We start from the raw sequence: 26,706 nt of genomic DNA on the forward strand, positions 1-26,706 counted from the left end.
TATCAGTGATATAATAAACCCTCCAAAACAGAGCAAGAAAATGAAGCAAACAAGCCCACTTCATTTCAACTTGTCAGCTTTAAATAAAATCTGTGCAGCTGAAATGAGAAACTTCAGGGAAGATAATGTGTGAAGTAACCACATTCAACATTGGGACAAAACGTATTGCATTAGTTTTTTTTTTTTTTTCCTGATTTGCCACAAAAGTTTTTGAAATTTCAACATAGATCATTTTCAATGAAATCTCTTCTTGTCAAGGAGGACTTGGAGGAAGAAATGCTTTATTTTTTTCGTTTGTTTATTTTATTCTCCTCCTCCACCCACGGATGCCTTAGGAATATCTCAAGCCCCTATGATATCTTACTGAATAATATATGACCTTTGGAACAACTCTCATTATCAATTTTTAAGTCAGAGCATACTGAAGAAAGTACATGCATTTTTTTACTTATTCTAATTAATTCCTTACATAATACTTTCCCTGGCACAGATTTATGCAAAATATTGGAGGATTCTCTCTGCCTCCCCCCCCCAAAAAAGTATAAAGGACAAAAATGCATTGGAAGGAAGATAAAAAGAAATTTAAAAAAAAAGAAATTAACATTCCAATAAATAGAAATATCTGAATATTAATGAAATAAACAATGATTGTTTATGTAAATCCTTTCGCTCACACTTTCCCCAGTACCCACTCCCTTTCACTCAGCTAATCTCCAAAACCTTTCCTGCCTTGTGTTCAGGAGGCTCCATTCTGTTCTTCCCTTCAACTGTCTCCGTATCTTCTCCTCCCTCTTTGTTGTTACTTTTTTTTTCCATTGTTACATTTCCCTTGACTTTCTTTACTTCTCCTGAAAGAGCACTTGCACCTCTTCAAAGGAAGGATAGTACCACTGGGTCCCAGCAGATGCATACCACAAGTTGCATATTCCAAATGACAGAGAGGGTGGGGAAAGTCAGAGACACTTTTTTCCTAAATGCCCTAAGGTGTGTCCAGATTTGATATAAACACCTTTTCTTGTCTTTTATTTCCAATGTTGTGTCTCATGTATTTTCCAAATAAGCTTAGAATATTTTTCCTTATTCTGTTATACTCAGGAACTCTCTGATTTCAAACTCTTTTATTTTAAAATTCCTACATTACTTTGAGTGATCAGTGCATAGAATGATATTAATATTGAGGAGTATGATCCCTGTCACCATCTTTGATGGCCTATTGCTAAGAAGTTCTTTCAATCACTCTAATGTAAAACATGATTTCATATGTGTATTTTAAATGTGTTAGAGAAGTACCATGGGATAGGAAAGAGGAATATGGACTATAAGGACTTCAGTTTGAGGCTCTGATGAATCAATATTTAATAGAATGACCATAATCAGAAAGTTTTTCTTTTTTAACCTCTTTATCATCACTTGTAAACATGGAAACAAGTGAATATCCTGTCATAGGATGGTTAAATTAACATAAGGTATATTTTAGAAATATTTTTCATTTTTACTTTATGATAACTCTAATGATTATTATTAAGTAAAGGAAAAGAATGTATTTAAAGTTAACTTGACCTAGCTATTAAACATTCAGTAAATAGTGTGAATGGTGATATTATGCAGCTTCCATGCATATACTATATTCTACAACCAGTAAAATTCTGTCAAAAGCATAAGGTTATTCTCTGCAGTTCAAGGTAAGTGAGACAGGTACCTTCCAGCAGTCTTAGACCCAAAGTTTCCATTGTGTTTTGCACTTTTTATCCTAGAAAGTTGCTATCTCAAGAATCACGTAGTATAATATAAGACCAAAGTGTGGCCTGAGTGCCATTTAATGACTAATGTTTTCAAGATGACAGCAAGTAGAATAATTTTCTTAGAAGATATCTGTTCTAAGCTGAGGGTTTTTTTGTTTCCCCAGTGACGGCTGGGCTGACAGATATGATGTGACAGATGGATATCAGCGAGAAGCTGTTGGTGGAATCACAATCAAGCTCCAATCTCCTGATGTCAAGTGGTTTGATGATTATTATCTGAAGCTCCGGCCGGAAACAAACCTCCGAAACCCCTGGTTTCAAGAATTTTGGCAGCATCGTTTTCAGTGCCGGCTGGAAGGGTTTGCACAGGAGAACAGCAAATACAACAAGACTTGCAATAGTAAGCAGATTTATTATTTCATTTAAAGCGGATAGGGCTAAGGCTCCAATGTAAGTAAACTGTGTCATGGGGATAGTGGCTGTAATCTGTTAGAGAGGAGGACTCTTACATAAAGTGGGTATTGCTCCTTAGAGTGGTAAGAACAACATATGAGGGTAAATGTTCACTCTATTAAGACTTCAGACAATTTATTTATATTTATATCATTCAGGAAATTGGTACTGTGCTTAAAAGATAATGTGAGCTCCAGAAAGCACTCTTCTTGACATCCTTGAAGGCAAGAACTACATTCTGGTCATTTTGATTAGCAGTTAGCACAGTGTAAGGCACATAGCAAGGGTTGCATGTAATGTGTCTGAAGAATGAATGAGTGAATGTTGAAGGACAGAGCCAATTCCTACTTCCATCAAAATACTATAAAATAGTAGCAAGGATTTGCTATGTATAATTATGATGTTTCAGGAGACATAACCTAAGCAGAGCCATTCACTCAGTTATTCATCAAATACAAGGATTCACAACGTGCCACACATCGCTTTACTTGTAAGGGTATCAAGAAGAGGAAAATAGATCCTGCCCTCGAGGGGTTTAGTGTCTAGTTAGGGAGGTCGTCAAGCAAACAAAACTTGTGATTCAGTGTTGTAAGCAACATAATATGGGTTTTAAACAAAGGGTTCGGTTAGTTTTATTTGTAGCACATCCAAAGGGTATCTTGACTCTAAGAACCAGGGAGGGTCAATGCTGATTTGTAAGTCAAAGTGTAAAGGTTAAGGTTTGTTAAAACCAATAAGGGATTTGTTGAGACTGACATCCCACATTGTGTAACAAGCACCTCATATGCATTTGCCAAGGAGTAAAATGTTTTAGTTGGTGGTATAATGTCTTTATCATCATTATGCTGGCACAGAAGAGTGCACTGGGGCAGTGAGGTTGAAATCCTGGCCCACGAACGAATTCCAGTCCACAGAGAAGTGGACTCACCAAAACGAGGAAAATAGGAACAATGTAGTGAATTGTTTATAATGCATTTCCTCCCTGAGTTCACATCCATACTATGTTTTTTCTATCAGTTCATTCTTTTGTGAAAATGAATGAGGTCGTAAGTGGTGATTTGTAATTATCTTTCAATGTCAGTACAAGTAAAACGAGAACTTGGCAACCTTGTGTCAGTTCCTAATTCGGCAGTGGTGGAGGAGAGAGATGCTGGAGTGTGGCGTGGTACTGCCCAATGAAATCCAGAAATCATAGAAGCCTGGTGTGAGACTTCATTTGCCTCTCTCTTGCTTTAGATACTGCTGACTCTTGTCCAAAATCTTCAAATGCGCATTCATTTCCTTTCTTTATGCTTTCATGAAAATATGTGTGTGAATACACAGGATTGTGACTTGTGTTTCACAATTTCAATGTTTATAGCCAATTTTATATTTTTCACAGGTCTATCCAGTTTCTGAAGGACACAAACTTCTTTCTTCTCTTGAGATTTGGGGAGTATGTGGTCTCTGTGTACCGATTCTATGATTGTGTAGCGATTACTCTATGTAGCTACACTGGAGGAGTTTTAGAGGGTCAGCAGTAGGTCCAGTCTCCTCTCCAGTTTCTCTTTACTAAGGAGTTAGTGACAACCCCTAACCAGTGTGACTAAGTGAATTTTTCCACCCTCTTTTGTACTAATGTTCTTCCTTCCTCACTCCTTTTTGTGTGAAATGTCTTCTCCTTGAAATAATTCTTTGTTTCTCTTACTTTTTTTTTTCTATTGGAGGTCTTATTGAGATATAGTCTTGAAAAAGACTCTTTGACTGATTTCCATAGAAACGTTATTTCTATGGAAATTGTTCTATAAAATTCTCCATTTGAACTTGTTGCTATAGCTCTCTGTCTTTCACATGAGCACCATGATGTGACTTCTCTGCACAGGATCTGTTCCTTACTCTAGTTCTGGAAAGCATTCTTTAGTCCCGCCCCCTTGGAATCTTATCTGTCAACAGATGTCATTTTGTACATAAAAATAAACAGTTATATGTAATATCTCTGTTATTCTTCTCAATGAGGGAAATAATATTATTATCCTTACTTTAAAATAACAAAACTAAGATTTGGAGAGACAAAACAACTTGCTCAGGAAAACATTAGAACTTAGAATTGAGCTCGGATTTGTCTAAAGTTTAACCAATATGCTATTCTAAAGAGAGAGATTATAGTTTTAAAAATCACTATCAAATTTGCATTCTATAATAGTTAACATATAGGTCAAAGATACAAAAAAGAAAAATAAATCTTAAAATTATTTGGGTACAACTATGGAATGCGATAATAGATACCTTGATATTCCTACTCTCTACTTTTGACCATATTTCCTTATTTACTCAAATGTCCTTTCAGCATCCCACTCCATATCTTCAAAAAGACCCCAGGTAGTTTATTCTTATCTGTAACACTACTGAATATGAGTAGTGTTTTCCTAAATATAATGTACTTTCATCAAGCAGTGTGCATAAGACAACCACTTTTGAGTTGGAGTGGTTAAGTTGGAGCTTATAATTCATTGATGGCAGGCAAGAAATCTTCACCTTATTCATTGTCTACAGTACCTAAAACCTAATAGATAGTTCAGTAAGTAAAATGGCTTGGCACAAAGAGTGGAAATACCCATAGCTGAATTACTGCTTATTTTTCTTAGAAGCTTCTTGAAAGGCAAAGTATAAAAGCTAGGAGAGGTACCTGAATCTGGTAGTCCAGAATTAGCAGTAGCCTTATACAGAATGAGGTATAGAAAAGCTCAGAGTAACCAGAAAGTTAAAGGAAAACTCTTAATATTGAATAAGGAACAGAGCCATCCTGGAAATAGACCAACTCCTAGAAATTAATTCCGAATAGATTAGAGCTAAGTGATTATAGGTGATTCACTTTGTTGTACAGCAGACACTAACAACATTGTAAAGCAACTATACTCCAAAAAAAAAAAAAAATCCGTAGATTTTTTGATGATGGCCATTCTGACTGGTGTGAGCTAATATCTCATTGTAGTTTTGATTTGCATTTCTCTAATGATTAATGATGTTGAGCATCCTTTCATGTGTTTGTTGGCAATCTGTATACCTTCTTTGTATAAATGTCTATTTAGGTCTTCTGCCCACTTTTGGATTGGGTTGTTTGTTTTTTAAATATTGAGCTGCATGAGCTGCTTGTAAATTTTGGAGATTAACCCTTTTCCAGTTTCTTCATGTGCAAATATTTTCTCCCATTCTGAGGGTTGTCTTTTCGTCCTGTTTATGGTTTCCTTTGCTGTGCAAAAGCTTTTAAGTTTCATTAGGTCCCATTTGTTAATTTTTGTTTTTATTTCCATTTCTCTAGAAGGTGGGTCAAAAAGGATCTTGCTGTGATTTATGTCATAGAGTGTTCTGCCTATGTTTTCCTCTAAGAGTTTGATGGTGTCTGGCCTTACCTTTAGGTCTTTAATCCATTTTGAGTTTATTTTTGTGTATGGTGTTAGGGAGTGTTCTAATTTCATTCTTTTACGTGTAGCTGTCCAGGTTTCCAGCACCATTTATTGAAGAGGCTGTCTTTTCTCCATTGTATATTCTTGCCTCCTTTATCAAAAATAATGTGACCATATGTGGGTGGGTTTATCTCTGGGCATTCTATCCTGTTCCATTGATCTATAGTTCTGTTTTTGTGCCAGTACCATACTGTCTTGATTACTGTGCAATAAATGCTGGAGAGAGTGTGGTGAAAAGGGAACCCCCTTGCACTGTTGGTGCGAATGTAAATTGATACAGCCACTATGGAGAACAGTAATGGAGGTTCCTTAAAAAACTAAAAATAGAACTACCATATGGCCCAGCAATCCCACTACTGGGCATATACACTGAGAAAAAACCATTAATTCAAAAAGAGTCATGTACCACAATGTTCATTGCAGCTCTGTTTACAATAGCCAGGACATGGAAGCAACCTAAGTGTTCATTGACAGATGAATGGATAAAGAAGATGTGGCACATATATACAATGGAATATTACTCAGCCATAAAACGAAACAAAATTGAGTTATTTGTAGTGAGGTGGATAGACCTAGAGTCTGTCATACAGAGTGAAGTAAGTCAGAAAGAAAAAAACAAATACCGTATGCTAACACATATATATGGAATCTAAGGGAAAAAAATGGTCATGAAGAACCTAGGGGCAGGACGGGAATAAAGACGCAGACCTACTAGAGAATGGACTTGAGGACACAGGGAGGGGGAAGGGTAAGCTGGGATAAAGTGAGAGTGGCATGGACATATATCTACTACCAAATGTAAAACCGATAGCTAGTGGGAAGCAGCCACATAGCCCAGGGAGATCAGCTTGGTGCTTTGTGACCACCTAGAGGGGTGGGATAGGGAGGGTGGGAGGGAGGGAGATGCAAGAGGGAAGAGATATGGGGATATTTGTATATGTATAACTGATTCACTTTGTTATAAAGCAGAAACTAACATACCATTGTAAAGCAATTATACTCCAATAAAGATGTTAAAAAAAAAATACTACAAACAAAACACTTGGAAGACAAGTGCTTAGGTACAATCTACAAAATAAAATCAGTTATTTGTGAAGTATTGCCATGCATCTACACACGTCTTAAATACAACTATTTTGTATTCTGCAATAAAGTCTTTTTAATTTTGTTAAAAAAAAAATCTGGATGGAAAACCAATGTGACTAATAACAGCACATTGTTAATGGCAAAACCACTAATACTACCTTAGTATAATTTTCCAAGTACAGTTTATTTTTCTTTAGACTAATGATTTATTGTAACACCTGGACAGCAGTCTTTCATATAGCCTCTTCCAATTTCTCACTAAAGTACTGATGAATACATCAATAACAAAAACAAAACAAAACTAATGTAACAATGATCTTAACTAAGAACGTCAGCCATCAGAATGCCAGTGCCTGGAGAACTTCCACTAAATAGCCATAACGCCTATGAAGTCAGATGTTGGTGCAAATGGCTAACTACTGAGAAAAAATGTTGGTGCAGCCTCATGTCACAACGTGTATACATGTGAATACATACACACTCGTATACATACACATACATCCAGATGAGTAAAATAGTTAAGTGTGAAAAAGAAAACTAGAGACAAAAGAAGCTACGGTAGGGGGATGAGGAAGGTTTTACTCAGAAAACAAATGATAGAGCATATGAGATTGGGAATATTTGGTAGTTTTAATTAAATAAAAATTTTAAAGTCCTTGTGTTAAAAGGGAAAAAAAGGCCAATATGGCAGTCTAAATATTGATTTTCTTACAAGAAAAACTCATCCAACTTTAAAATATAAATATTAAAAAACAGATAAATGTACAATGGATATATTGTACTTCATAGAACAATTAGAAATGAGTAATAAACATAAGAAAACATTCACTCCCATTGTTAATCATAAAAATACAAATGTTCTTCTTTTTTATGTTTCTATATTTTTGAAACATTCTAAAATGAGAAAAAGTTATTTCTTATCCAAAACGCAAAAGAAAAAATAACATTTTCAAATTATCATTTTAGGATGCTTTCTCCACCCCACATACACACATTTTTAAGGAAGGCACCTTCCTTTATATGTGTGTGGTGTGTGTGTGGTATGTTGTAGAATAATGTATATATAATGTACATAAAACACAAAAATCTTATGTGAATTTAAGCTTTATACATTTTTACATATATATATATGTATATATATATATATATATCTGTAACTACCATCCAAAGCAACAATATCAGAAAGTTCTCTCATACCCAATCCCAATCAATATCATGCTCCATTAATATAAATTTTTTCAATGCCCATCAGTTTTGCCTACCCTGTACATCATATAAATGGAATCTTACATTATTTACTTGTTGTGTCTGGTCCTTTCCCCTCAAGATAGTGTTGTGGGATTCATCCCCATTATGTGTATCAGTAGTTTATTCTTTATTGCTGTGTAGTGTTCCTTTGTATGAATACACCAGAATTTATCTATCAGTTCTCCTATAGATGGAAATTTGGATTATTCACAGTTTTAAGTATTATAAATAAAGCTTTTATGAACACTCTTGTACATATCATCTGGCAAACATATATCCTAATTCCTGTTAGATATATACCTGGTAATGGAATTGTGAGGTCATAAGCTAAGCATATATTTAGCTTTCATAGATATTGCCAAGCAGTTTTCATAAGTAACTGAACTAACAAACTTCCACTGAAATGCATGAGAGTTCAAGTTGCTGTGCACCCTTAACAACAGTTGGCATTATCTTTTTTACTTTAAACATTCTGTCAGTGTTGGGTTATCATATTGTGATTTTGATTGGCTTTTCCATCATACATTATGAAGCTAAGTTCCTTTTCAAATGCTTATTGGAAATTTGGGCATCCTCTTTTGTAAAGTGTCTGTTCCAGTCTTGTGCACATTTGATTACTTTTTAATATCTATTTTAAGAGTTCCTCATATACTATGGGTATGAGTTTTTTATTAGATATATGTATCATGAAAATTACCCAATTGGGAGTGTAGCTTATTACTATTTCCTATTTCTCTCATTTGCTACTTGTTTGTTTGCTACTTGTTATTTTTCCAATTTATTCTTTATTTTTAAAATATCTACCCACCTATCTATCTATTTATCTATTGGGCTACACCAGGTCTTTATCTGTGGCATGCGGGATCTTTGCTGCTGCATGCAGAATCTTCACTGCAGCATGCAGCATCTTTTAGTGGCGGCATGCGGAATCTAGTTCCCTGAACAGGGATCAAACCCAGGCCCCGGCCCCCGGCATTGCGACCATGGAGTGTTAACCACTGGACCACCAGGGAAATCCCTATTCTTTAATTTTTTAATTCTTCCTTCCTATTGTCTTCTTCTGGATTAATCAATATTTTTTATTATCCTATGTTGTCACCACTATGAACATTTTTGTTTCATCTCAGTATAATTCATTTAGAGTTTTCAATAAAAATTCCTAAATGAATCCTTAATTTAATACAAACTACTTTATTTTTTTTAAAATATTTTTAAGGATTTATTTTTTTTAATTTTTTTTTACATCTTTATTGGAGTATAATTGCTTCACAATGGTGTGTTAGTTTCTGGTTTATAACAAAGTGAATCAGTTACACATATACATGTGTTCCCATATCTCTTCCCACTTGTGTCTCCCTCCCTCCCACCCTCCCCATCCCACCCCTCCAGGCGGTCACAAAGCACCGAGCTGATCTCCCTGTGCTATGCGGCTGCTTCCCACTAGCTATCTACCTTATGTTTGGTAGTGTATATATGTCCATGCCTCTCTCTCACTTTGTCACAGCTTACCCTTCCCCTTCCCCATATCCTCAAGTCCAAGTAGGTCTGTGTCTTTATTCCCGTCTTACCCCTAGGTTTTTCATGACATTCTTTTTTTCTTAAATTCCATATATATGTGTTAGGATACGGTATTTGTCTTTCTCTTTCTGACTTAATTCGCTCTGTATGACAGATAGGTCTATCCACCTCATTACAAATAGTTCAATTTCGTTTCTTTTTATGGCTGAGTAATATTCCATTGTATATATGTGCCACATCTTCTTTATCCATTGATCCGATGATGGACACTTAGGTTGTTTCCATCTCTGGGCTACTGTCAATAGAGCTGCAATGAACATTGTGGTACATGACTCTTTTTGAATTAATGGTTTTTTCTCAGTGTATATGCCCAGTAGTGGGATAGCTGGGCCATATGTTAGTTCTATTTGTAGTTTTTTAAGGAACCTCCATACTGTTTTCCATAGTGGCTGTACCAATTCACATTCCCACCAGCAGTGCAAGAGGGTTCCCTTTTCACCACACCCTCTCCAGCATTTATTGTTTCTAGATTTTTTGATGATGGCCATTCTGACTGGTGTGAGATGATATCTCATTGTAGTTTTGATTTGCATTTCTCTAATGATTAATGAACTTGAGCATTGTTTCATGTGTTTGTTGGCAGTCTGTATATCTTCTTTTCAGAAATGTCTATTTAGGTCTTCTGCCCACTTTTGGATTGGGTTGTTTGTTTTTTGTTATTGAGCTGCATAAGTTGCTTATAAATTTTGGAGATTAATCCTTTGTCAGTTGCTTCATTTGCAAATATTTTCTCCCATTCTGAGGGGTGTCTTTTCGCCCTCTTTATGGTTTCCTTTGCTGTGCAAAAGCTTTGAAGTTTCATTAGGTCCCATTTGTTTATTTTTGTTTTTATTTCCATTTCTCTAGGAGGTGGGTCAAAAAGGATCTTGCTGTGATTTATGTCACAGAGTGTTCTGCCTATGTTTTCCTCTAAGAGTTTGATAGTTTCTGGCCTTACAGTTAGGTCTTTAATCCATTTTGAGCTTATTTTTGTGTATGGTGTTAGGGAGTGATCTAATCTAATACTGTTACATGTACCTGTCCAGTTTTACTAGCACCACTTATTGAAGAGGCTGTCCTTTCTCCACTGTACATTCCTGCTTCCTTTATCAAAGATAAGGTGACCATATGTGCATGGGTTTAGCTCTGGGCTTTCTATCCTGTTCCATTGATCTATATTTCTGTTTTTGTGCCAGTACCATACTGTCTTGATTACTGTAGCTTTGTAGTATAGTCTGAAGTCAGGGAGCCTGATTCCTCCATCTCCGTTTTTCGTTCTCAAGATTGCTTTGGCTATTCGGGGTCTTTTGTGTTTCCATACAAATTGTGAAATTTTTTGTTCTAGTTCTGTGAAAAATACCAGTGGTGGTTTGATAGGGATTGCACTGAATCTGTAGATTGCTTTGGGTAGTAGAGTCATTTTTACAATGTTGATTCTTCCAATCCAAGAATGTGGTATATCTCTCCTTCTATTTGTATCATCTTTAATTTCTTTCATCAGTGTCTTATAATTTTCTGCATACAGGTCTTTTGTCTTCTTAGGTAGGTTTATTCCTAGATATTTTATTCTTTTTGCTGCAATGGTAAATGGGAGTGTTTTCTTGATTTCAATTTCAGATTTTTCATCATTAGTGTATAGGAATGCAAGAGATTTCTGTGCATTAATTTTGTATCCTGCTACTTTACCAAATTCATTGATTAGCTCTAGTAGTTTTCTGGTAGCAACTTTAGGATTCTCTATGTATAGTATCATGTCATCTGCAAACAGTGACAGCTTTACTTCTTCTTTTCCGATTTGGATTCCTTTTATTTCCTTTTCTTCTCCGATTGCTGTGGCTAAAACTTCCAAAACTATGCTGAGTAAGAGTGGTGAGAGTAGGCAACCTTGTCTTGTTCCTGATCTTAGTGGAAATGCTTTCAGTTTTTCACCATTGAGGATGATGTTGGCTGTGGGTTTGTCATATATGGCCTTTATTATGTTGAGGAAAGTTCCCTCTATGCCTACTTTCTGCAGGGTTTTTATCAAAAATGGGTGTTGAATTTTGTCGAAAGCTTTCTCTGCATCTATTGAGATGATCTTATGGTTTTTCTCCTTCTATTTGTTAATATGGTGTATCACATTGATTGTCTTGCATATATTGAAGAATCCTTGCATTCCTGGAATAAACCCCATGTGATCATGGTGTATGATCTTTTTAATGTGCTGTTGGATTCTGTTTGCTAGTATTTTGTTGAGGATTTCTGCATCTATGTTCATCAGTGATATTGGCCTGTAGTTTTCTTTCTTTGTGACGTCCTTGTCTGGTTTTGGTATCAAGGTGATGGTGGCCTCCTAGAATGAGTTTGGGAGTGTTCCTCCCTCTGCTATATTTTGGAAGAGTTAATACAAACTACTTTAAGTTGGCTCTTGTTTATATTCAAGAATCTTACAAATATTTAAGTCTATTTATCCCCTTTCACTGTTTTCTGCTATTGCCATATAATTTGCTTTTATATGTATTATATACACTACTTTGTTTTGATTTGATTTGTTATAATTGTTGCTCTGAATGGTCAATAGTCTTATATTTACCCATGCTAGTGTTCTTCATTCCTTCTGCTACTTCCTTGCTTTCATCTCTGATTCTTTCAAGCTGAAGAATTTCCTTTAGTGTTTCTTATAATGTAGGCTACTGCCAACAAATTATATCAGCTTTTTTTTCTCAGAATGTTTTTATTTTCCCTTTATTTTTTCAGTTTCATTGAGATATCATTGACATACAGCACTGCATACGTTTAAGGTGTACAACATAATGATTTGAATAACATATATCATGAAATGGTTACTGCAATAGCTTAGCAAGCGTCCATCAGGTCACACAGATACAACATTAAAGAAATAGAAAAAAAAGTTTTTTCTTTGTGATGAGAACTCTTAGGATTTACTCTCCCAGCAACTTTCATTTATAATGTACACCAGTGCTAATTATATTTATCATGTTGTACATTACATCCCTAGTACTTATTTATCTTACAACTGGAAGTTTGTACCTTTTGACCATGTTCATCTTAACCCCTGTCCTCCCTCCTCCCACCTCTGGTAGCCACAAATATGATCTCTTTTTCTATGAGTTTGTTTGTTTTGAAGCATAATTGACCTATAACACTATGTTAGTTCCTGGCACATAACATAGTGATTTGATATTTCTATACATTTTGAAATATATTGTTTTTGAAGTATATATTTACTGAGTATAGTATTCTATATTGGCAGGTTTTCTTTTGTTTTGTTTTTTAAGTTATGTAGAGTTTATTGTGATGAACTTTATAATTTATTTATTTATTTTTTGGCTGTGTCGGGTCTTAGTTGTGGCACGCAGGATCTTTCGTTGCGGCACGCAGGCCGTTTGTTGCGGTGTGTGGGCTTCTCTCTAGTTGTGGCACACATGCTCCAGAGCACGCGGGCTCCAGAGCACATGGTTGTGGTGTGCAGGCTTAGTTGCCCTGCGGCATGTGGGATCTTAGTTCCCTGACCAGGGATCAAACCGGCGTCCCCTGCATTGCAAGATGGATTCTCAACCACTGGACCACCAGGGAAGTCCCTGGAAGGTTTTCTTTTGTTTAGTATTTTTCTCAGTTTTTTTTCCCCTTTAAAAACAACATTCTATTTGTTTTCCTGAAATCCATGATTTCATTGAGAAGTCAACCGTAATTCTTAATGTTGTCCCACTGTTGGCAATATGTCTTTTTTTTCTAGGCTTTTAAGATAGCTTTTTTTTTTAAGTTTTTGTTGACTATGATGCAAGTAGGTGTGATTTCCACTGCATATTTCTTTTATAGGGTTTCCAGAGCTTCTTAAAACCATGGATTAAAGACTTGGATCTGTGTAGAAAAAATTCCATACGTTATTTCTCAATACAGCCCTTCTGCCACATTTCTCTCTCTGCTCCTTCCAGTACCCAGTTACACCTGTGTTACATCATTTGACTATGTCTCACATGTGATATTTTCTCTAGGCTCACTTTCTTCCTTTCTTTCTTTTCTTTTCTTTCTTTTTCTTTCTTTCTTTTCTTTCTTTCCTTCTTTCATATCTCTCTTTCTCTCTGTGCTTCAGTTTGACTTTTTTCTACTATTCTTTCTTCAATCTCACTAATTGTGTCTTCTCCTATGTCCAGTCTGCTGTTAACCATAATAAAAAGTTCTTAATTTCAGATATGGCATTTTACAATCCTAGAATGCCCATTTAATTCTTTTTATAGTTTCCGATTTTCTGTTGAAGTTCTCCTTCTCATCCATTTTTTCAACACTTCATTTGCTTGAAAATATTGATTATAGTTATTTTAAGGTCCTTTTTTTCAAATTCTAACACCCAAGATCTTCCATCAGTCTACTTCTATTGACTTATTTTTCTTAGTTCCTAGTCACATTTTATGCTTCTTGATACATATGAAATATGTTTTCTTTTATGCCAGACATTGAGTATAAAGTAACCATAAGGACTGAATTTTACATTTTTTCCCCCAGTGGTTTGGCTTTTCGAGATTCAAAGCAAATGAGATGGGGTAGGTTGCAGCAGAAGGTAGAAGCATTCAATCTCTGGTTAAGGATATCTTTACAGGACAGTTGGCATGGAATTTTAATTGAGAGTCTTGGCTAGTGTATCCCCTGCCCTGGATTACTGACTCAATCAGATTTTTACATTTTTGAGTTTTGCCCTCTAGCCTCTTGCACCATACTGTTTCTAAATTGGGCATGAGAAAAAAACTAATTGACTAATCGAAGTTTGAGCAGTTTTCATTCCTCAAGTGGTGCTTTTCTGCCAAATATTATGAAACAGTGGGAGATTTCAGTCTTCTTCAAAATCATGAGCCTCTCATGAAGCTTCCAGAATCAGGAAGTGAAGCATGAGGTCAAATGGCTATCATACATTTAGGGTTCCTGGAGTTTACAAACTGACATGCCAGATCATTTCAATATCCAAACGTTTTTCCGGTTTCTCTTTTCTCCAGCAGTGTCATATACTAGGTGGAATTACATCTCCCCCTCCCCAAGTCCCAATTCATATCCTTTCCCAGAACCTCAGAATGTGACTTCATTTAGAAATAGTGTCATTGCAGATGTAATTAGTTAGAATGAGGACATACTGAAGTTGGATGGGTTCATAATCCAATATGACAGGTGTCTTTATAAAAAGAAGAGAAGGGACACAAAGATAGAGAGACACACAGGGAAAATGGCATGGGAAGACACAGCAGGAGCCTGAGTGATGCAGCAGAAAGCCAAGGAATGCCAATGATTAACAGCCACCACCAGAAACTAGAAGAGGAAAGGAAGATTCTACCCAGCGTCTCAGGCGGAGTGTGGCCGTGCTGACAACTTGATTTCGAACTTTTAGCATCCAGAACCAGGAGAGAATAAATTTCTGTTGTTTTCAGCCACCTAGTTTGTGGTACTTTGTTATGGCAGCCCTAGGAAACTAATGTCCCTTCATCTAGACCAAGCTGGATCATCAGCCTGTGTCCCTAATCTGCAGATACTCTCAGACAATAAAGCAACTGGTGATACCTGTCCACTTTTGCAAGTTTCCTCTCTGTTAGTTGATTTTGTCTTTGTTGCTTCCACACATCTTCACTGCCTTTAAATTTTTTGGTTTTTGCATTTCTTTGACGTTTTAAAGTTATACAGTAAAAGAATTTTCATTTGCTTTCTTCTCCATTCTAACACCAGAAGTTCATCCTTTACCCTTTATTCTTAATTGCCACAACCGTGCAATGCCAATTTTGATGTATAGATAAAGCCTGCAATTTATAATGTCTAAAATGTTGAGACTTTTGTTAATTTTTGTTTTATTTTTAAGCATTTAAAAACTTAAATCAAAATATAGCTATATCCCTTAAGTGTTTTAACTATGTGGTACTGTTACAACACAGATTTTATCTAGTATTAATAGTGAGCCTGATTTCAGTAAATTTTACTTGAAATGCACAATTATTTTAGACTTACATTATAAATTAATGAATAATAATAGAAGTATTAAGAATATAATTTAATTATTCTAATTGTTCATTTAAATAACCCAGTAATAAAAGCTACAGAGAATTAAAATAAAACTATCTTCTAGTAACTGTATGCTATTCTATTTTGGAACCAATTTAAGGACCCATTTCCTTTACAGTTATACTCTGTCACCCACTGACATTCATTTACCATCTCTTTTCTAAGATTTCTCTCTGTCATCTCCAGTAACTTCTAGAGGTGTCATTTATGACACTAACACAATTATTCTCACCTCCATGTCCTGAGGGCACCTCAAACTTATATATCTAAAACTAACCTCATTATAACTGCTCCAACCACAGCCCCAAACTTTGAGTTCCTTCTTTTTTGCATCTTCAGTTTAAGTAAATGATACACTCATCCACCCTGTCTCCCAAGATGTGGGACTAAGGGATCCTCTTGTGTCCCCTTCTCTCATCCTCACAGCCAACTGGTGACCAAATACTGTTAATTCTAGTGTTTGAACATCTTCCACATCTGTTCCCTCCTTTACATGGCTGCCTGAATTCAAACCTTTATACTACTGCTGTGGTTTAGATCATCATCTCTTACCTCAGGTATTAAAATAATCTCCATATTGAATCTTCTTTTTGACACCGGTTTCTTCCTGCTCCATTTTATGCTGAAAACTAGTCCCTAAACTGTCCATCTAAAGAACAGGTCTCATCATGTTACTCACATTCTTAAAGATCTTTGGTTCTCCAGTGTCTACAGAAAGGAATCCCAACTCCTTTGCTCCAGTCAAAAATCTTCAAATTCATCATTTACATTTTTCAAATCTCATCTTTCATTTCTTAAACCCATGGAATCTATGCTCCAGCCACTTCCTGATTGTGTTCCTCCATTTTTAAGTGGCATGCCCCCCTTAAGACCCTGTGCTTTTGCACATGCTCAGTCTTGCTCTGTGAAAAGCCTACCTCAAGCTATTTGTCAATTCCACTGAGCTCACATTCTCCTGGTTTCTAATAACGCCAGCTGCCCATCCTCAAAGAAACTCTGTCTCCCTCACATTGCACTTCCTGTGCCTTTTGTCTTCTTTTTGTCACATGCAATCCAGATACTGAACATAGATCTTCCACTTCCTTTAGCTTTATGCCACCAAGTAACCACTCACACAGGCATCTATGTGTGTGGCAAACTACTATCAACAAAATGAGGATGAGATAAATGGGTTCAGAGCAACATAAAAGTACTTTGGCCCCGAGGGCATTTCTGGGGCTCTAATAATGTTCTATTGCTTGAGCCAGGATGTATTTGTTTTAAGAAAAATTAATGTATGGTTATGATTTTTACCCTTTTCTGTGTTAATGTTTTAATTTAATAAGAGTTTACCTTAACCAACCCCCATCCAGATAAAAGTCCTCAGGCCACTATATCCAGTCTAACATTTCTTCCAGTCCACATTCTACCACAGTACTCTCCCACACACACTCCCACTCCCTCACCAGCTTTCTGCCACCATGTTGATTGATTCTTACCCCTTCCTTTCTCTGTAATCCTTACTTCCTTTCTTAATATTTCTACACACCAAAATAAATAAGTTACTTTGCCCCACAGAAGGCCAATTTACTCCAGAGAAAAAAACAATGCCATCCCCATAGGGGATAAAGCAGCTACAGCAATGTAATTTTTTCCACTGTATTATACCAACATACAAACAGAAATTTCACATTGTTACACCAGCATGTAAACATGTTATGTTCCTCTTTCTCCATCAAATTATAAAGTTCTAGAGAAGAGAAAATGTCTTACTCATCTCTGCTTTCCAAATTCCTAGCACAATGCCTTGTATATGGCAAGCATTTGATAAATATTGCTAAATAAATGTGACTTTATTTCTCTTAGACCTAGGTAGGGTTACAATGGCTATAGAACCTAGAAGAATGGTTCCCAATCTGTGGGCTGCAAGTCCCAGGGGTCACTGTTGATTTGTTGACTGGGTCTAGAATTCTTAGGTGGTTGAGCACTGTCAGTAGACCGAACTTTGTCTTGCGTATCCTTGTGTGAACATATGTGTGTTTATACATGCATGCACCTTATTTTTATGCACAAGCTGTTGCAGTTAACAAATTATAAATTAGTTTTTAAATTACTGAAATCATAGTAATTTCTTTCTACTATGTGTTTTCTACAACACATACCTTTCTATACTAAAGGTACAAATAACATTTATGGAGTGTCTGTAATATTTTGACATTAAAACAATTTCCTTTATTTAAAAAGGCTGGTTCAGGGCTTCCCTGGTGGCTCAGTGGTTGAGAGTCCGCCTGCCGATGCAGGGGACACGGGTTCCTGCCCCGGTCCGGGAAGATCCCACATGCCGCGGAGCGGCTGGGCCCGTGAGCCATGGCCGCTGAGCCTGCGCGTCCGGAACCTGTGCTCCGCAACGGGAGAGGCCACGACAGTGAGAGGCTCGCGTACCGCAAAAAAAAAAAAAAAAAAAAAAGTCTGGTTCCACTAGCGTGGCAGTGTTTCTTTTCCCTTTCTGTTGCAGTAAATTTCCAGATGGAGGTGTCCACATTTTCTCTAATAAAAATGTCTCATGAGGGACTTAAGGTGGGTTAGTTACAGGTTACCTCCTTATCAGAATTTTTTTCCTGCCATCTTGTGTGCTTTTAAAATGCTTTTTAGTAGTTTAGACATTACTCAAAACACTTCAGCATCTCTCCGTATTGAAAACATGGCTGGAAAAGCCAAAACAGTGCATTGAGAGGAAAGAATTGTCTGGTAAGAGTAGCTGGACTATAGGAGAACTTTCACAAGGGCTAAACAAAATTAACTGAGTGTCACAGCTACCCCCAAATTAGAGGTTTCTTGTCATAATGTACACCAACCTGTTGAAAAAGGACAAATTTTGTGTAAAAAAAAATTTAAGTATCTTTCTTTAATCTAGCATCTCCTTTTCTGTTTGTTTTACTATGTATGAACTCATCTTTTTATGTAATGCTGATTATTAGCACATACTTCAGGAAAAGACTACACTAGAACAATATTAATAACCATATATTTAAGAAGAAATTTCATCACATTATATTAGTGTATATGGTGAAAACTGCTGAACAGAAGCCCCTGTCTTTCTATTGGCCAAAGAATTAAGTTAGAATTTGACATGACAGTTTTGGCTTAATATAATTCTTGGATTTTTTACACTTTGATACTTCTCATTGCCAGGGGAATAAAAATTTCTCTATCTTGGAGTCTACTTTAAGGAAATGGAACCTAGAGCCAGATCAAGGCCTCAGATACTAACGTATCAAAGCTTTGAGAAACATAAGTTGTAACATTTCTTGTTTCAATTCCAGAATTTAAGAAATGAGGGTAATTATCCATCCAAGTAAGTGTTAGTGCATGTAATTTTCCATGATGAAACTCCACCATCAAAATTACTCAAAGAGGGCTTCCCTGGTGGCACAGTAGTAAAGAATCCACCTGCCAATGCAGGGGACACGGGTTTGAGCCCTGGTCCAGGAATATCCCACATGCCGTGGAGCAACTAAGCCCATGTGCCACAACCACTGAGCCTGCGCTCTAGAGCCCGCGCTCTAGAGCCCATGAGCCACAACTACTGAGCCCATGTGCCACAACTACTGAAACCCACATGCCTAGATCCTACGCTCCACAACAAGATAAGCCACCACAATGAGAAGTCTGCACACCGCAAAGAAGAGTAGCCCCCGGTTTCCGCAACTAGAGAAAAAAGTCCCGTGCACAACAACGAAGATCCAATGCAGCCAAAAACAACAACAAAAAAATGTACTCAAAGAAATCCCCAGAAGAAAGCCACTTGAATTAGAAACTGCAAAGGCTTCCAAACTCTTAATACACTGGAACTGAAACCCAAGATGTATTAAAAATATTTAAAAGAAACCAAAGAGAGACCTGAGAAGCTTGCTGAATCAGTCACTTGAGGCACTGGATTTAGACCCAGAAGATCTATATAAAAAAACTTAACCTGTAGCTGATACTAGGTCTCCGTGAGTCTCAGTCTTCTCCTGTGTGAGATGGGGATGATTATTAAAAACAACACCTAACTCACAGGACTCTAGAGAGGCTTAAATAGGATGATGTATGGGAAGAAAATGCCTGCTTCCAACAAAGATGAAATAATAGATACTGGATTTATTCTCCTGCTTGAAATAACAACAACAAAATAAGACAAAGTATATAAAACAATAGTTTTCAAGACACTGGACATCAAGCAGTGAAGGAAAGTTATTCTTAAGAGACAGAAAATAAATGAGGTGAGCGCTCTGAGCTGAGAAGATGGAACTGTGAGTTCAGAGAGACCAAGGAAGCTAGAGTTAGCAGAGCACAGGAACAAAGAGGAGAGAAGCGGCATGAAAAGAGAACTCTGGGGATCTGCAGAGGCTCCTTCCTGAGTATTCAACTGAGTGTTGATCACTACATGCATGGGAGGATAATACTTGAGACCCGGGAAAGAACCACCCCAAAGGATTAGAGAGAACAGTGCTCCTGGCACCCACATGGGACAATGAACAGTGTCTGTCCCCAGCAGTTAGACTGGAAAAATTTACAATTCTTTGGGCTAAAACAATACTTAGGGGAAACTGTATAGCATTAACTAGATATATTAGAAAAGAAGAATATTTCAACTCAATGACCACAGATCCACCTTAAGAAATTTGGAAAAGAAGAACAAATTAAACTCAGAGTGAGTAGAAGAATGAAAGTAGTAGATCAGAGTGAAAAATCAATGGAATCTAAAACAGAAATACAATAGAGCAAATCAATGGAACTAAAGCTTGGTTCTTTGAAAAGATCAATAAAATTGAAAAAATAGACGGATCAGGAAAAGAGAGAAAACACAAATTACTAATGTCAGAGATGAGAGAGGTAACATCACTACAGAGTCTACAGATACGAAAAGGAAAATAAGGAAATATTTTTTAAAACACCTTTACCCAATAAACGTCAACTTAGATAAAGCAGAGAAATCCCTTGAAATTCACAAACTATGTATGAGAGTTCACAGAAGACAGCCAGAATAGTCTTATATACAGTAAAGAAATTAAATTTGTAGCTAAAAACTTTACCACACACAAAAAAACCATCTAGGCTATACTGTTTCACTGGTGAATTGCCACCAAATATTTAAGGAGGAACTGCTACAAATTCTACATAAACTCTACCAGAAAATTAAAGAGGCAAGAATACTTCCCAATTCAATTAATGAGGTCAGTGTTACCTTGATACCCAAATCAGACCAAGATGATCACAAGAAAAAAAAACTACAAACCAATATACTTCATAAATATTGGTATAAATATTCCAAACAAAACTTTAGCAAATTATACCCAACAAATGTAAAAAGTATACTATATCATGACCAAGTAGGATTTATCCCCAAATGTAAGGTTGATTAAATATGCAATTATTGATAAATGTAATTTATTTTATTAAAAACCTAAAAAATTGTAAAATGTGTGAAAACCTAATATTGATTTCTGATAAAATTCTCAGCAAACCAGGACTAGACAGAAACTTCCTCAAGCTAATAAGTTTTTCCCCTATGATCAGGCAAAGAGATTAGCTCTGACCACCAGAGATGACAGTCAGTGAAATATACATCAACTAAAGAAATTAAAGGCAGCCAGATTTGAAAAATAAAACTGTCTTTATTAACAAATTGCATGATTTCTTGCCTAGAAAATCCAATGGTGTCTGCAAAAAGTTCTAGTGAGTTTATTAAGTTTGCATTATGCAAGATTAATACACAGAAGTTCTATACAATAACAGTAAACAGAAAGTGAAATTAAAAATTAGTACTACTTAGGGAGATTGGTTCAAGATGGTGAAGTAGACGGACATGCTCTCACTCCCTCTTGCGAGAGGACCAGAATCACAACTAACTGCTGAGCAATCATTAACAGGTAGACACTGGAACTCACCAGAAAAGATACCCCACGTCCAAAGACAAAGGAGAAGCCACAATGAGAGGGTAGGAGGGGCACAATCACAATAAAATCAAATCCCATAAATGCTGGATGGGTGACTCACAAACTGGAGAACACTAATACCACAGAAGTCCACCCACTGCAGTGAAGGTTTTGAGCCCCATGTCAGGCTTCCCAACATGGGGGTCCAGCAATGGGAGGAGAAATTCCTAGAGAATCAGACTTTGAAGGCTAGCAGGATTTGACTGCAGGACTTCGACAGGACTGAGGGACATAGAGACTCCACTCTTGGAGGGCACACACAAAGTAGTGTGTGCGTCGGAACCCAGGAGAAGGAGCAGTGACCCGGCAGAATATTGAACCAGACCTATATGCTAGTGTTGGAGGGTCTCCTGAGAGGCGGGGGTGGCTGTGTCTCACTGTGAGGACAAGGACACTGGCAGCAGCAGTTCTGGGAAGTACTCCTTGGCGTGAGTCTGCCATTAGCCCCAACAAAGTGCCTGGGAAGGCTCCAGTGTTGGGTTGCCTCAGGCCAAACAACCAACAGGGAGGGAACCCAGCCCACACATCAGCAGCCAAGTGGATTAAAGTTTTACTGAGATCTGCCCACTAGAGCTACAGCCAGCTCTACCCACAACCAGTCCTTCCAATCAGGAAACTTGCACAAGCCTCTTACATAGCCTCATCCACCAGAGGGCAGACAGCAGAAGCAAGAAGAACTACAATCCTGCAGCCTGTGAAACAAAAACCACATTCACAGAAAGATAGGCAATATGGAAAGGCAGAGGGCTATGTACCAGATGAAGGAACAAGATAAAACCCCAGAAAAACAACTAAATGAAGTGGAGATAGGCAACCTTCCATAAAAAGAATTCAGAATAATGATAGTGAAGATGATCCAGGACCTCAGAAAAAGACTGGAGGCAGAGATTGAGAAGATGCAAGAAATGTTTAACAAAGACCTAGAAGAATTAAAGAACAAACAAACAGAGATGAACAATACAATAACTGAAATGAAAACTACACTAGAAGGAATCAATAGCATAATAACTGAGGCAGAAGAATGGATATGTGACCTGGAAGACAGAATGGTGGAATTCACTGCTGCGGAACAGGCTAAAGAAAAAAGAATGAAAAGAAATGAAGACAGCCTAAGAGACCTCTGGGACAACATTAAATGCAACAACATTCGCATTATAGGGGTCCCAGAAGAAGAGAGAGAGAAAGGACCAGAGAAAATATTTGAAGAGATTATAGTCGAAAACTTCCCTAACATGGGAAAGAAAATAGCCACCCAAGTCCAGGAAGCACACAGAGTCACATACAGGATAAACCCAAGGAGAAACGTGCCGAGACACACAGGAAAGCAAGTTGGCAAAAATTAAAGACAAAGAAAAATTATTGAAAGCAGCAAAGGAAAAACGACAAAAAACATACAAGGGAACTCCCATAAGGTTAACAGCTGATTTCTCAGCAGAAACTCTACAAGCCAGAAGGGAGTGCCATGATATATTTAAAGTGATGAAAGAGAAGAAACTACAAGGAGGACTACTCTACCCGGCAAGGATCTCATTCAGATTCGATGGAGAAATCAAAAGCTTTACAGACAAGCAAAAGCTAAGTGAATTCAGCACCACCAAACCAGCTTTACAACAAATGCTAAAGGAACTTCTCTAAGTGGGAAACACAAAAGAAAAGGACCTACAAAAACAAACCCATAACAATTAAGAAAATGGTAACAGGAACATATATATCGATAATTACCTTAAACGTGAATGTATTAAATGCTCCAACCAAAAGACACAGGCTCTCTGAATGGATACAAAAGAAGACCCATATATATGCTGTCTACAAGAGACCCAATTCAGACCTAGGGACACATACTGACTGAAAGAGAGGGGATGGAAAAAGATATTCCATGCAAATGGAAATCAAAAGAAAGCTGGAGTAGCAATACTCAGATAAAATAGACTTTAAAATAAAGAATGTTACAAGAGACAAGGAAGGACACTACATAATGACCAAGGGATCAATCCAAGAAGAAGATATAACAATTATGAATATATATGCACCCAACATAGGAGCACCTCAATACATAAGGCAACTGCTAACATCTATAAAAGAGGAAATTGACAGTAACACAATAATAGTGGGGGACTTTAACACCTCACTTACACCAATGGACAGATCATCCAAACAGAAAATTAATAATGAAACAGAAGCTTTAAATGACACAGTAGACCAGATAGATTTAATTGATATTTATAGGACATTCCATCCAAAAACAGCAGATTACACTTTCTTCTCAAGTGCACATGGAACATTCTCCAGGATAGATCACATCTTGGGTCACAAATCAAGCCTCAGTAAATTTAAGAAAATTGAAATAATATTAAGCATCTTTTCTGACCACAACGCTATGAGATTAGAAATCAATTACAGGGAAAAAAACATAAAAAACACAAACACATGGAGGCTAAACAGTACATTACTAAATAACCAAGAGATCACTGAAAAAATCAAAGAGGAAATCAAAAAATACCTAGAGAAAAATAACAATGAAAACTCGACGATCCGAAACCTATGGGATGCAGCAAAAGCAGTTCTAAGAGGGAAGTGTATAGCTATACAAGCCTACCTCAAGAAACAAGAAAAATCTCAAATAAACAATCTAACCCTACACCTAAAGGAACTAGAGAAAGAAGAAAAAACAAAACCCAGAGTTAGCAGAAGGAAAGAAATCATAAAGATCAGAGCAGAAATAAGTGAAATAGAAACAAAGAAAACAATAGCAAAGGTCAATAAAACTAAAAGCTGGTTCTTTGAGAAGATAAACAATATTGATAAACCATTAGCCAAACTCATCAAGAAGAAGAGGGAGAGGACTCAAACCAATAAAATTAGAAATGAAAAAGAAGAAGTTACAACAAACACCGCAGTAATACAAAGCATCCTAAGAGACTGCAAATCTATGCCAATAAAATGGACAACCCAGAAGAAATGGACAAATTCTTACAAAGGTATAACATTCCAAGACTGAAACAAGAAAAAACAGAAAATATGAACAGACCAATCCCAAGTAATGAAATTGAAACTGTGATTAAAAATATTCCAACAAACAGAAGTCCAGGACCAGATGGCTTCACAGGTGAATTCTATCAAACATTTAGAGAAGAGCTAACACCCATCCTACTCAAACTCTTCCAAACACTTGCAGAGGAAGGAACACTCCCAAACTCATTCTGTGAGGACACCATCAACCTGATACCAAAACCAGACAAAGATATCACAAAAGAGGAAAGTTACAGACCAATATCACTGATGAATATAGATGTAAAAATCCTCAACAAAATACTAACAAACAGAATCCAACACCACATTAAAAGGATCATACACCACGATCAAGTGGGATTTATCTGAGGGATGCAAGGATTCTTCAATATATGCAAATCAATCAATGTGATACACCATGTTAACACATTGAAGGACAAAAACCATATGATCATCTCAATAGATGCAGAAAAAGCTTTTGACAAAATTTAACAGCCATTTATGATCAATACTCTCCAGAAAGTGCGTATAGAGAGAACCTACCTCAACATAATAAAGGCTATATATGGCAAACCCACAGCAAACATCATTCTCAGTTGTGAAAAACTGAAAGCATTTCCTCTAAGATCAGGAATGAGACAAGGATGTCCACTCTCACCACTATTATTCAACACAGTTTTGGAAGTCCTAGCCACAGCAATCAGAGAAGAAAAAGAAATAAAAGGAATACAAATTGGAAAAGAAGAAGTAAAACTGTCACTGTTTGCAGATGACATGATACTATACATACAGAATCCTAAAGATGCCAACAGAAAACCACTAGAGCTAATCAATGAGTTTGGTAAAGTTGAAGGATACAAAATTAATTAACAGCAATCTCCTGTATTCCTATACACTAATGATGAAAAATCTGAAGAGAAATTAAGGAAACGCTCCCATTTGCTATTGCAACAAAAAGCATAAAATACCCAGGAATAAACCTACCTAGGGAGACAAAAGGCCTGTATGCAGAAAGCTATAAGACACTGATGAAAGAAATTAAAGATGATACAAACAGATGGAGAGATATACCATGTTCTTGGATTGGAAGAATCAATATTGTAAAAATGACTATATTACCCAAAGCAATCTACAGATTCAATGCAATCCCTATCAAATTACCAATGGCATTTTTTACAGAACTAGAATAAAAATATCTTAAAATTTGTATGGAGACACAAGAACCCCGGATAGCCAAAGCAGTCTTGAAGGAAAATAATGGAGCTGGAGGAATCAGACTCCCTGACTTCAGACTATACTACAAAGCTACAGTAATCAGGACAATATGGTACTGGCACAAAAACAGAAATATAGATCAATGGAAAAGGATAGAAAGCCCAGAGAGAAACCCACGCACCTGTGGTCACCTGTCTACGACAAAGGAGGCAAGGATATACAATGCAGAAAAGACAGTATCTTCATTAAGTGGTGCTGGGAAAACTGGACAGCTACATGTAAAAGAATGAAACTAGAACACTCCCTAACACCATACACAAAAATAAACTCAAAATGGATTAGAGAACTAAATGTAAGACTGGACACTATAAAACTCTTAGAGGAAAACATAGGAAGAACACTCTTTGACATAAATCACAGCAAGATCTTTTTTGATCCACCTCCTAGAGTCATGGAAATAAAAACAAAAATAAAAAATTGGGATCTAATGAAACTTAAATGCTTTTGCAAAGCAAAGGAAACTACAAACAAGACAAAAAAGACAACCCTCAGAATGGGAGAAAATATTTGCCAACGAATCAATAGACAAAGGTTAACCTCCAAAATATATAAACAGCTCACGCAGCTCAATATTAAAAGAACAAACAACCCAATCCAAAAATGGGCAGAAGACCTAAATAGACATTTCTCCTAAGAAGACATACAAATGGCCAAGAAGCACATGAAAAACTGCTCAACATCACTAATTATTAGAGAAATGCAAATCAAAACTACAATGAGGTATCACCTCACACCAGTTAGAATGGGCATCATCAGAAAATCTACAAACAACAAATGCTGGAAAGGGTGTGGAGAAAAGGGAACCCTCTTGCACTGTTGGTGGGAATGTAAATTGATACAGCCACTATGGAGAACAGTATGGAGGTTCCTTAAAAAACTAAAAATAGCATTACCATATGA

General features: G+C 36.7%; 1 protein-coding gene and 1 long non-coding RNA gene across 5 annotated transcripts in view; one reads left to right on the top strand and one right to left on the bottom strand.

The window, feature by feature from the left end:
• The window catches only part of GRM5 (glutamate metabotropic receptor 5), a 533,478-nt gene that overhangs the window by 387,606 nt on the left and 119,166 nt on the right, over positions 1 to 26,706 (top strand). For all 3 annotated transcript variants that reach the window (XM_019948818.3, XM_019948819.3, XM_073808327.1), the window contains exon 3: positions 1,907 to 2,142. In XM_019948818.3, coding sequence (XP_019804377.2) covers positions 1,907 to 2,142 — 236 coding nt within the window. The remainder of the gene's footprint in view (positions 1 to 1,906; positions 2,143 to 26,706) is intronic.
• Positions 1 to 26,706, bottom strand: part of LOC109552342 (uncharacterized) — a 265,244-nt gene that overhangs the window by 120,400 nt on the left and 118,138 nt on the right. The window lies entirely within an intron of this gene.

Source organism: Tursiops truncatus, chromosome 8 (assembly GCF_011762595.2).
Source record: "Tursiops truncatus isolate mTurTru1 chromosome 8, mTurTru1.mat.Y, whole genome shotgun sequence".
Lineage (NCBI taxonomy): Eukaryota > Metazoa > Chordata > Mammalia > Artiodactyla > Delphinidae > Tursiops > Tursiops truncatus.